Raw genomic sequence first — 12,637 nt, 5'->3', positions numbered from 1 at the left:
GTGCTCGGCGGTTTCATCCACATTGCTCCACTCCTGTTGGTTTTAGAGTGATTATATATAGCTTTATAGCCTTCCTCGATAAATGGGCTATCTAACACCGAAATAATTTTTCAAATCAGACTAGCAGTTCCTGCCATTAACGCCTTCAAACAAACAAACTCTTTATTATATTAGTAAAATTAGTATAGATTATGTTCTTAATGATAATTTTGTTTCAGGTTTCAAGATGTTGTGGCAGATCGCTTTTGCCTGCCTTCTCATATATCTCATAAGGAATTGGTTAAAGTCCAATTTCAACGAGATCGCGAAGCTCCCCGGACCTCCGAGATTGCCGCTAGTGGGATCTGCTTTTCGTTTCATTGGACATTCGCAAAGTAAGACCATTATTATTTTTAAAACTTTGCTGTACATAAGCAGATACTACTATTAAACCGTAAACGATATTTATATACTTTTTGGTATTTTTGCATCATATTATAAGGGTTATATAAGTTAAGTATCAAATTAGAGCAATGGTGGTTTTATTATTTTTTTTTGAGACAATTTTAATTTGATTTCCTCATATTATAATTTAAAATTAATGCCTTTCATTTCAGGTGAACTATTCAAAATAGTAACGGATTTTCCCAAGGAATATGGCAATCGAGTTTGTATAAAAGTTTTTAATCGTTATATTTTACATTTATACAACCCGAAGGATATAGAGGCAAGTAAATTAAAATTAAATTAATTATTATCTCCTCAAGGCACACTATCTATCACTCTCTTGATCCTTCCTCCATTTCATTGCTGTTGTCCTTTTCTTTCTTTTCTCCTCTTACGCTGTATTAAGTTATTCATTATTATTTATTTTAGGTATATAATATGTATTATCGGATTTATTATATTCTTATTTTATATTATGCATGCTTTATGTAATTATACGTGATAAAATTTATTTTTCCCAACGCAATAATTTTTGCTCACCCACCTCCTTTAAATGTTTTTTCCTGTTAATGTTATTGGTAGTCTGGAAGAGATCGCTGCCTAGCGATAAGGCCGCCATTTGTACATACTTGCATCTATTTGTCTTTCTCTGTGTTTATAATGGTAAATCTTGTGTGTGTGCAATAAAGAATTATCTATCTATCTATCTATCTTAATTATAAATTCATATTCAGCAACATTTGGAAAGTTATTGTAGAAAGAATTTGAAAGAAAATTATTACTTTAAAACTATTTTCGACCAGTCTTTATAATGATTAAAAATATAGTCTACCATTTATCCACAAACGATGTGGGTAAACTAAAGTGAAAGTTGAAAACAAAGTTACGAATTAATTACTTTTTTGTCTCCAAAAGTCTGTCGTAAAATCATCAAACTTTTCTTCGTTTATTTCAGGTAATATTGACTAGCACGAAGAATATAACTAAAAACAGGCCCTACGTATTCATGGAGCCGTGGCTTGGAACAGGTCTTCTTTTAAGCACAGGTACGACAGTTTTGATTACTTGCTTGTTATAAATCCTGCATATTGCTTTACTTCAACACACAAATAAATAATTTGAATTTGAATTTGAATTTGAATTCAAAGGGCAATGTCAACGAGCTAATATAAGCTGGGAGCCAGCTAATCATTTAGTAATGAAAATTATACATTTATGGATAATATTGCATTTAATATTTGAAGTTCAAATCACAAGATGACAATGATTTTTGTACCTATAGTTATTGATAGATGAATTTCGTTATTCCTTTTTTATCCCCTTCTCCTCTTCTCTTTTACGTTGGCCATCTATTTGTAGAGGAGTAAGTACTGCAAAAGATCTTAAGCCTATAGAAATGTTCATGGGCGGTGGTAATGCTAGTATAAACTCGTATTTAATATATTAAAGGACTTTTTATCTATTGAAAGGTGCAAAATGGCACAAGCGGCGTAAGATCCTCACACCAGCATTCCATTTTGATATTCTGAAGAACTTTGCACGCGTGTTTGAAGAAGAGAGTCGTGCAATGGTGCGTGATCTGCATGAGCGGCTGCAGCGCGGCGAAAGCACCCTCGACGTGATGTCTTTTATTAGCGACTACACGCTATATACTATTTGTGGTAAGCCGATGTGTCGTAACATGACTTAGTAGTTCGTTCCTTTTACTCAGAATGCACTCTTCTTCTGTAGTCAGGCTTTTCATGTTTTGATCCTTTTCGATTCATAAATCCACTGAATGTTAAATACTGTTAAATATATTTTACCTACGTGCAGCGACATTTTTGTCATATTATTATTCACTGTTCCTGAAAATAGAAATTAAATCTGGCATTAACCTAAATACTTTTTTGCAGAAACGGCAATGGGCACTCGTTTAAATTCAGAAAACAATGCCTCCAAAGCCGAGTACAAAGAGTCAGTTCTCGGTATAGGGCTTATAGTTATGAACCGGCTATCGAGGTTCTGGCTTCACTCTGACCTAATTTTCTACCTATCCTCTATGGGAAAGAAGTTCAAGAAACTTTTGGAACAGAACTTTGCATTCACGGATAGAGTAATAGAAGAAAGGAGGAAGACTTGGGCGGAGACAAAGAAAGAAGAAACTGGGAGCGGGAAGAGAAGAATGGCTTTGCTGGATCTCTTGTTGGACGCGGAGAGTAAAGGAGAAATAGACATGGAAGGGATAAGAGAAGAAGTAAATACGTTTATGTTTGAGGTGAGTAGAAATGAAGTAATACACTTATAGAAGCTCTTGTAATTGTCGAATAAATGAATTTATTTGTTATTTATTTATTTAATTATGGTCAGCCAACAGTTGTTTACATCAACACAAACATACAGAAACAAGAAAACAAAATAACTTATATAAATATAACACACGCATGAATGATGATTTAAGCATTTTAAAAATTCAAGTCCAAATAATCAGAAATAACCAAAATAATTGTTCCATAGTTCTTATGTTAAATCTTATATACGAAAAGATTTTTATAATTTACTTTTCTAAAATTAGTTTGGTTCATGATTGACCCGTTCTGAAAACTCTGCTCGATTTAATAGAAACAGTAAAAGTTTATATAATAAAGAACTAACTAACTAAGTCTACAACTTCGAGGATTTTCTGAAGTGGGCCGATTTTTAAAACTTGTATTTTACTTTGGAGTTATATTTTTAATCTATTTTGACGAGGATCAAATTGCGGTTAAGCACTAAATTAAAATTCTCTTTTTTGTAATAATTGTTCTGCATACAACGTTACTTTAAAATTAGTTTAGTAATTTTAGTTTCTGTATACAATTAAAGTAAAAAATGATGAAAAGATCATAAGGTAAATGTTATCGGTTCGTAGTAAAATAGGATTATACTTTTAGAATAAATTACGGGAAATTCCTTTGGAATTTGCTTTGTTCAGTTTTCGCTACGAATAAATTCGTCGAATATTCGATTTTTGGTATACTTTAAATTTCCGTTACTATTAACCTTGTAGATTGTTTATTTTCAATTCTAGATAACTTCTTGTTAACTTTAAATTATTTAAAACAGTGTTTTATTATTCATGAAAACATCCGCGATAGTAACAATGTAAAATTAGGAAATTTTAGACTTTACTATATAGTTTTTTCTGAATTTAGTTATGTACCTACGTAGTAAATTAAAAAATGAGATGAAGAATGTTAACATATTGGGTGTGTTGTTAAGCAGTATTTATTTCAACAGAAAATTCGATTCATTCATATAAAATTTGAACCGATTATGAGTAAAAAATATTTCTTTGTTTCAGGGCCACGATACAACCGCTATGGCATTGACATTTGGACTTATGTTGTTGGCTGATCACGAAGATATTCAGGTAAATGATGATTGCATGTATTTTTTATTTAATTATCATCTCATATTATTAAGTATGAACAGTTATATTTCAATAGTGTTTGAATGTGTTCAAGCGAACCTATAACTGTATGTTTGTGTGTAAGTGAGCGTTTATTTGAGTGCGCGCGTGCGTGCGTGCGCGTGTGTGTGTGTGTGTAAGTGTGTATATTTGAGCGTCTGTAAGTGTGTATAGCTGTGTTGTGTGTGTGTTTGTGTATGTGTGGATCATTAGTGTTGTTATGATCGACCATTATTTCTAATTCCGCAGTAGTATCACAGATTACTACGTGTAGTAATCTGTAGTGTCCAAATCATTTGTAGTATTTGCTTATAGACCCAACATTAGTCAGATGATATGAGAGAGTATAACTCTCTCATAATAAGTATACTCTCTCATAGAGTATAATCTGAAAAGATTTATTTTCAGTCAAAATTAAATTATAATTCTTTACTAATGATGTTTTCGATTGCAATCCTATAACAGAAAAAATATTACAGTTTCAACAATACTATCCCTTAACAAAAGAATACAAGAAAGCTTTTGTCCCCTTAAATAAGTTTTTATAAGGTTTCTTCATCCGTTTCTTGGGAGCAATAAGGAAAATCTTAGTACAGCTAAAGCCTACACGTCCGCAGATGCATCCGCGGACGGACGCAAATGCACCCGCAGACGAAATTCCACCAACCGACCACACATCTGTTGATCTTTCTGTCTGAGTTCAAACTAGGCAGACGCTACTCGTGCGCATGGATAATATTCATTTATTCAAGCAACCAGGACTCATTTTGTTAGTAACAATTAATACCATATTGAAACTAGCCGCCGCAGAATATGTAACGCGAGCGAATATAGCTCCGCGAACGCATCCGCATACGTGTAGAGGAGGCTTAACAATGATCTATCCCATGGGTTATTACCTTGAACAACAATTGATTTCATTTTATGTTTCCGTTTTAAAATTGCTTACAATGAATAAGGGAATCCATTACGTAATATTGGCGAGGGTTTCAATGCGAAACTAGATTAATAATCGCATGATAAATTAAAAATATCTTACCAATCTTTTTTACTCATCTTAAACTATACTAATATTATAAAGCTTTTTTGTTTGTTTGTTTGAACGCGCTAATCTCAGGAACTGGTCCGATTTGAAAAATTCTTTCAGTGTTAGATAGCCCATTTGTCGAGGAAGGCTATAGGATATATCTTCACGCTAAGACCAATAGGAGCAGAGCACTGCGGGTAAAACCGCGGGCACAGATAGTAATATAAATGTGAAAGTTTGTGAGGATGTATGTTATGTAATATGTATGTTTGGTCTCCTTTCACGTGAAATATATTGAACATGTAATTTTGATCAACGTGGTATACGGCTTAATTGCTCAGGATGTCGAATTTCTAGAGACTTCCTTACAATAGAAACAAACATGGGCTAATAACGATTTTTCTTAATTAAATGGGCGAATTTTTGGTTAGAAATAAGAGCCAATTTTATAACCAATTATTTTTTGCTCGGATATTAAATGTCCATTTATATGTACAGTTTAATTAATAAATAATTTCACGCATTCAGGAAAATTTATTTAAACTGTTAAATTTACAAATAATTTCATACATTCAGGAAAATATTTACGAAGAATGCAAGAGTATCTTCGGAGATTCGACACGGACCGCCAACACATCCGATCTCGCTGAGATGAAGTACCTGGAAGCTGTTATTAAAGAGATATTGAGGCTGTATCCCAGTGTGCCAATTATAGGAAGGTTGGTCACTGAAGAATTTAAATTAGGTAAGGTTATCCTAAATGACATTATAAATGCGAAAGTAATATATCTTGAAAGAAAATAGTAAAGTGTGAAGTCCCATGTCCCCAAGTGGGGTCAGGGGCAGATGCATTATACATCTGTTTCACTGATCGATTTTCTTTAGGGACAAGTAGGTGATCAGCCTTCTGTGTCCTACCAGACAAGACATTTTTTTTCTTCGTCTATACCGGGAATCGAACCCAGGACCCCTCGGTGCTACGCTCACGCGTCAACCACTGTACCAAGGAGGCAGTAGAATATAATAGTAGAAAATAATAGATACAAATTGATAAAGCAAGTTAATTTTACTTTCATTAACCAACTACTGACTAGCCAACCTGCCTGTCAATCTGTCTGTCTGTCTGCCTGTCTGTCCCTTCTTCACGCTTAAACCACTAGACCTGTGCACTAGACCGGTGACATTCGGTGCAAATATAGTTTAATAAGTAAATGCATAGGTTTTATACCGGAATAACCACTGGAACGGGAACTTAGTGGTTTTTCTTTTACTAGGGCGATGCCGCGGGGGTAAGCTAGTATAAAATATAATTAAAAACTTTTCTTTTTATAGATATTTAAGAATGATTTATTAACTTGAGTGTAATATTGTAATTAGATTAGTATCTTGTTGCAAAAATAATTTAATTTGATAATTTTAATTAGTTCGATAATTATTTTGGATAAAGATATCTATTTTTAGAAGTCTAAATTACATTTTTTGTGTCTTGATCTTATCTTCTGTAAGGGAAGCTATCAGAAACAAGACAAGTAATAATAATTATGTCAATATAATATTATATAAGTTTTATACATTATTCGACGAATAAGTTTTATCCAAGCATTGAAAAATCGGCCCTAATACAGTTTGAAGTCTGTTATTGATCAATATTGAACAAACTTAAAATATACAGGGTTACTTGTAAAACACCAGCAACCTCGCAGGACAAGATAGCTTACATCATAAGTAACAACATATTTTGTTCTTTTGTTATAAGAATATGAAGATTTTTGGTATTTAAAAATTTTCCTTGAAATTCATCAAGTAATGAAGCATGAAAATTTAACGTCTTCTAACAGCGAATACATCGAATAAATTTAAAATCCGGTTCAGCCTTTAATTACTAAATGTATAATACTCGTGTATAATCAACAGAAGAAAATACTTTAATAATTTATTTCAATTTTTTAAGCTATTGCATAACTTCTATCGCGGGCCTTGAGCGCGGGGACCGAATCCAGAAATTTAGTAACGAAAAACCTCACGCTCCCCACTCCGACGGGCGCGGAGGTGTGGCTTGAAAGCATAGCATGCAATTATAGCTTTACCGCGGCAGTCCCCGAGTGCCACACGTCTTTTTAATTTAATATGAGAATTCAATTTTGTATCGATCAACAAAAGACTAGGCCTGTGCCTAAGCCTTAAAAAAAAAAATGAATTTGAAATCCCGCCAACGCTATACGTCAAAACAATTTATTTTTTCCCTCTGTTTTAGATGACATAACAATCCCCGTGGGTACCGAGGTGGTGCTCCACTTCTACAATCTCCAGAGGCGCGAGGATCTGTTCCCGGAACCAGAACTATTCAAGCCGGAGCGTTTCCTGAATGCTGATAAAATGCATTTCACTTATGTGCCCTTTAGTGCTGGACCTAGGAACTGTATTGGTAAGACTTTATTTAAATCCTTTAGATAGACCACAGAAACTTGACTTTTGACTTTTGATAAATGTTTGAGTTTGAGTTTGACTTAATATCAGAAGCTCATATTAATAATATTATTAATGCTCCTCGTTTAATACTCCTTTAATTATTAATTATTATTTACTACTAGCGGTCCGCCCCGGCTTCGCCCGTGGTACATAATATTTACGATTTCTCTACATAAGAACCATCCTCGTACTTCAAGGAATATAATAAAAAAAGAATTATCGAAATCGGTTCAGCCGTTCTCGAGTTATGCGCTTACCAACACATTTTGCGATTCATTTTTATATATAAAAGATTTATTAGCTTAAAAACTACTGAATTTTTTTATCATGATATTTTAGTAGAAAATTTTCATTCATTCCTGTATTCATGTACCTACTTACTGACTTTTGGATTGGCTTCTTACGAAAGGCGTTTTATCTTTTCAATCGATAATTCAAATCTGACTCTACAAGTCTACACAATCCATACTAATATTATAAATGCGAAAGTAACTCTGTCTGTCTGTCTGTTACTCAATAACGCCTAAACTACTGAACCAATTTTCATGAAATTTGGTATGGAGATATTTTGATACCCGAGAAAGGACATAGGCTACTTTTTATCCCGGGAAAATGACGCAATCCCGGAAATCCCACGGGAACGGGAACTATGCGGGTTTTTCTTTGACTGCGCGGGCGAAGCCGCGGGCAGAAACCTAGTTAATAATAATATTATTTCGTGCATTTAAATCAACAATAAAACAGCGAAGAGATTTTCACTACAAAAACAAACGAGAAAATTATATTTTTATAAATTAATTTATCTTATAAAACATTTATCTCATTTAACCGTTTAATATAAATTAAAATGTTATTTCATTATAAAAGCTACCTCATTAAAGGATTTGTCTAATGAGGAATAAAAATTAAATTCCTCTTAAAATGTTATAATTAACATTAATTGGAAAGAGTTAAAGAAGAGGTGAAAGTAATACTTCTTTATAAATTAAATTTTATTTAACATTTTAGAGCATTCTAGGAAGTTATAATAGAATAATAGAGATGGTTTGATTCTACGAAATATTTCTTATAATTTACAGGGTGCTTGGAATTTTGCAAATTTTAAGATATTTAAGACCAATTAGTCTTGATACTAGAATAACTTTAATTATGAAAAGGTATTTTAAGTGCCCTTATTATTTATATGATACTTATTTACCTTTATTTTTGTAGTTGAAGCTCTGATTACAACAATTTTAAATTAATTTTATAAAACATATTTAAGCATTAAATTATTACCTTAAAAAGATTCCTATGTATTTATTTATTTTTTACACACATAAATGACAAATCGTTCTCTATTGTCTCACGAAGTCCATTGTTAAAGTTTTTGTTCGCAAAATTGCATTGCCTTTATATGACATGGCTAGAGTTAAGCCGTAGGCGATTCCATTGTCTACACCCTGTATACAAGTAACATTTAACCCAAACGGAAAACTAGAAATATAAGTTTTAACGAGCATTTGTGAAAGTATTTAATCCTGTTCTTTAAATATTGAACTAAGTTTAACATTAGAATATTTGAGATTACTTTAAACTCAGAGAGTTTGGCTGAATCAGAAGTTTTTATATTTTACTAGCGGTCCGCCCCGGCTTCGCCCGTGGTACATATTTATGTTTTATCTACATAAGAACCATCCTGGTACTTCAAGGAATATAATAAAAAAAGAATTATCGAAATCGGTCCACCCGTTCTCGAGTTATGCGCTTACCAACACATTTTGCGATTCATTTTTATATATAAGACTAGCGGTCCGCCCCGGCTTCGCCCGTGGTACATGTTTACGTTTTCTCTACATAAGAACCAACCTCGTACTACAGGGATATATAAAAAAAAGAATTATCGAAATCGGTTCAGCCGTTCTCGAGTTATGCGCTTACCAACACATTTTGCGATTCATTTTTATATATAAGAAGATTAATACATTTACAAGTAGATTACATTTATAAGCGTCTCGGTTGAGTTGTAATAAAAACTAATTTCTTTATTGATGCACATTATGATAATACGACGAATAATACTCCTTTACGACGCGAAATGAATATGTACAAACAAACAATTATATCAATTTAATCATATTATTGCAAAAGTGTGTTCGTAACACACTTTTGCATTAATAATCTAAATCTATTTGCTATTATTTTCAGGTCAACGCTTCGCAATGCAAGAAATGAAATATATGCTGAGCGAAATAATCCGCCATTTTAAATTGAAGTCGATAGTAAAGGGCTACAGACCAAAAATCTCAATGGATCTTGTACTACGTGCTAGTGAACCGGTTAATATTGAGTTTTCTGCACGATAAACTGTATTTTTAAGAATATACATTAATAATAAGTATTAAATCGAACATAAACCTTCGAATTATTTCAGATTTTTTGTAGAAAATTTGTGAGATTGTACTATGTCTACTTAAAAATGAAGTCCCATGTCCCCATGTGGGGTAAGGAGAAGATGCATTATGCATGTAATATCTGTTTTACTGATCGACTTTTCTTTATGGACAAGTAGGTGATCATCCTGCCAGACCGAGACATTTTTTATCTTCGTCTCCACCAGGAATCGAACCCAAAACCCCTCAGTTCTACGCTCACGCGTCAACCACTGTACCAAGGTACCACTGTACTGTCTTTTGGGTATAAGTATGTAAATTAATTTTTAATCAAAAGATGAGAGAATCGTGATTCTTGTAACTTGTCTCCACAAAGAGGTTTGTTGTACTTTTAATTAGATTTTTTTTAAAAATGCAATTAATGTTCGTTGCAAAATAATTATTCGTTTTAATTTGATATAAATTCATTGAAAATTTTAACTTAAACATTCATTTCGTTTGAAATTAATGTTATCTTGTTTAATATAGAGTTTAATTTCATGTTATTTTTTTTTAGATTAGGATTTTTAATATTATCTACGTACATTGAACGTCGTTCATTATAAAATTTGATCTATTTTTTATATTTGTATTCGACCAAAAAATATTTGTACATAAATTGTTTCATAGTTAAGTGATAATATGTATATTGTATAGGTATTTTATGTACGATTCAGATAATAAAACGAGTATTTACTTATTTGAGATGTTTCATTAAATTAACCCAACCTTTAATAGACTTAAAAAAAGGTTTATTAATATTTTTTATTTTTTTCACTTTCTATTTATTCCTTATTTTCACAGAAATGTGTGATGAGGCTACATATTTTTTAATTATTCAATAAATCAAATTGAATCGTATTTTTGGTACATTCTTTTATCATCAAATCTTGTACACAAGTATTAAAACAATATAAACATTTCCAAAGCATTTATTTCATATTAAAAATAATCATGGTTCAACGAGCAACTATCCTCCCACCCCTCAGTATTCCACCAATTCCTAAACTCTGGATACATACTAACAGTCTTCATTCGTTGTCTATCATTCAACGAAGCACAAAGCTCACACACTTGAGATCTAGTGGACACATGTCTGTAGGATATGTGATTGGTCCACTTGAAGAAGTCGTATAGGATCTCACGGTGGGTGACTATCTTGTTCATGATTCGGGCCAATTCTTGCGTGGTTAGTTCCCGCGCGTCTAAATAGCTGCCTGGTGGGAGGAATCTGAAAGAAATGTAGATACGTTAATATAATCTTGAGACTTTATTAATATTACTAAAATTCTATAATTCTCTAGTATTTATTCACATACGTATATTATTTCACAACCTTATTGGTGTTACCTTTAAATTGGCGTATCTTAGTATTTATACATTTCAAAAATTGTATCACTAGCTGTAAGGTACCTTATTATAAATAAATAAATTATGATTACATACAGCCTCTAAAATAATAAATCCTTCATCAAATAGGTCAAAACTGGTCATAAAGAGGTAACAATAAGTATAAATTATAGGTAAAAAAATTGATAATAATACTGAATGGATCCTTCATAGAAACTTGATTGGAAATTATCACATTTTAATTACAATTAGGGTATGGGTGCAATATCAATAAAATTATTGAATTGTCATAACAAAAGAAGAACAAACAATGAAATACCTAGAATAATTCACGGCGCCATAAACAACTGGAATAGCCAAATTGTTCAAGCCCAGCAATATCTTCTCGGTCACATAGTCTTCCGCGAAGGAATTTTCTAATGCCAAATAGAAGAAATATCGTTTTTCAATCTGTTGATTACATAATTCCGCGTACCTTCTAGGGCAAGCATGATCTCCACAATTACCGTAAATATCTATCGACCATCCGTACCGTTCCTTCAATTCCTTATCAAGTTCCTTTGCTACCCATTCCCTCCCACTAATAGTATCACAATTTGATACAAACCACGCTGCCATTCTAGTCTTACCATCCAATTTGGACTTTAAATCATCATCAATAGGGTTGAAATCCGGCCACACATCCACTGGCGGTCCTATTTTTGTATCATTCAGATCGTAGATTTCAAAGAACCACCAGCGAAAGTCTGAATTCAATTTGTAAGTGAATGTCCAGTTGAAGAAGTCGTCATAGATGTCTATACACACTGGATGGTACTGCGGTGATTCGTAAGAGAAGAACGCATACTTCTGGTGAAGAGATCTGTTCTCTGGCACTTCTAGATCGTGGAGATCTGGGGCGTTGAATGCGACCATGTCAAATGAGGCTTCATCTATGTAAGTTTTATCATCAATGATGTAGCAGTTGGTGTGATCACAAGCGTTCTCAGTGAAAATAACATTTCCTAAAGTAAAAGTTGCGAACGGATATTTTGGCGGTTCCTTTGATTTAGCCAACAGGATGTATTTGTTACTGCTGTCTAGAAATTGTTCTGTTTCATACGAATCTTCCGCGTTATTTCCATAGTCGAAATGAATCGTTGTTATCTCCGGTGGTCTTGGCAATTCTTCTTCTATTTGCGAGTTATTTAAAAGGTGACTTGTTAATTTTATAAACTGACAGGCACATATTATTAAAACTATACTTATAACAATTCGTTTCAATTTCCTTTTGCTTATACTCATCATATTTTGTAAACTTAAATACTATTTTTGTAAAGACATGTCTCCCACGCCGTTGGTTGGTAGGTTGGTGTCAGAATTATGCCAGATTGACATGTATTATAACATAATTCTTAGATTCTGTATAGAACTGTATAGAGTTTTTATGGGGTAGGTTGTGGTGAAACCTTTTTTGAATAATTTAATGAGTTTATCCACAGTTTATCGTATTTTCTTAAATAATAAAAAAAATATTATAATCCG

General features: G+C 32.7%; 2 protein-coding genes across 2 annotated transcripts; one reads left to right on the top strand and one right to left on the bottom strand.

Moving 5' to 3' along the window:
* Nucleotides 1-218: 218 nt before the first annotated feature.
* LOC149479734 (cytochrome P450 4C1-like) lies at nucleotides 219-10,120 on the top strand. Its single transcript, XM_089707512.1, has 9 exons — nucleotides 219-374; nucleotides 597-706; nucleotides 1,382-1,472; nucleotides 1,896-2,087; nucleotides 2,322-2,683; nucleotides 3,749-3,817; nucleotides 5,460-5,628; nucleotides 7,138-7,308; nucleotides 9,540-10,120. Exons 1-9 carry the CDS (start codon nucleotides 227-229, stop codon nucleotides 9,695-9,697), a joined length of 1,470 nt encoding a protein of 489 aa, XP_089563638.1. The 5' UTR covers nucleotides 219-226; the 3' UTR covers nucleotides 9,698-10,120.
* A 585-nt stretch (nucleotides 10,121-10,705) lies between these two features.
* Nucleotides 10,706-12,409, bottom strand: LOC149479733 (lewis-type alpha-(1,3)-fucosyltransferase-like). The gene is made up of 2 exons (XM_089707711.1): nucleotides 11,433-12,409; nucleotides 10,706-10,994 (listed from the first exon to the last, which is right to left on the bottom strand). The coding sequence occupies exons 1-2, from the start codon at nucleotides 12,398-12,400 to the stop codon at nucleotides 10,706-10,708; spliced, it is 1,257 nt and encodes a 418-aa protein (XP_089563837.1). The 5' UTR covers nucleotides 12,401-12,409.
* Nucleotides 12,410-12,637: the final 228 nt, after the last annotated feature.

The sequence above is a fragment of the Colias philodice genome, chromosome 19 (genome assembly GCF_061535455.1).
Source record: "Colias philodice isolate Cphi_HAF_F1 chromosome 19, ilColPhil1 Martin Lab GWU primary, whole genome shotgun sequence".
Lineage (NCBI taxonomy): Eukaryota > Metazoa > Arthropoda > Insecta > Lepidoptera > Pieridae > Colias > Colias philodice.
The sequence above is the reverse complement of the archived record's forward strand: the minus strand, read 5'-3'. Positions and strand labels throughout refer to the sequence as shown.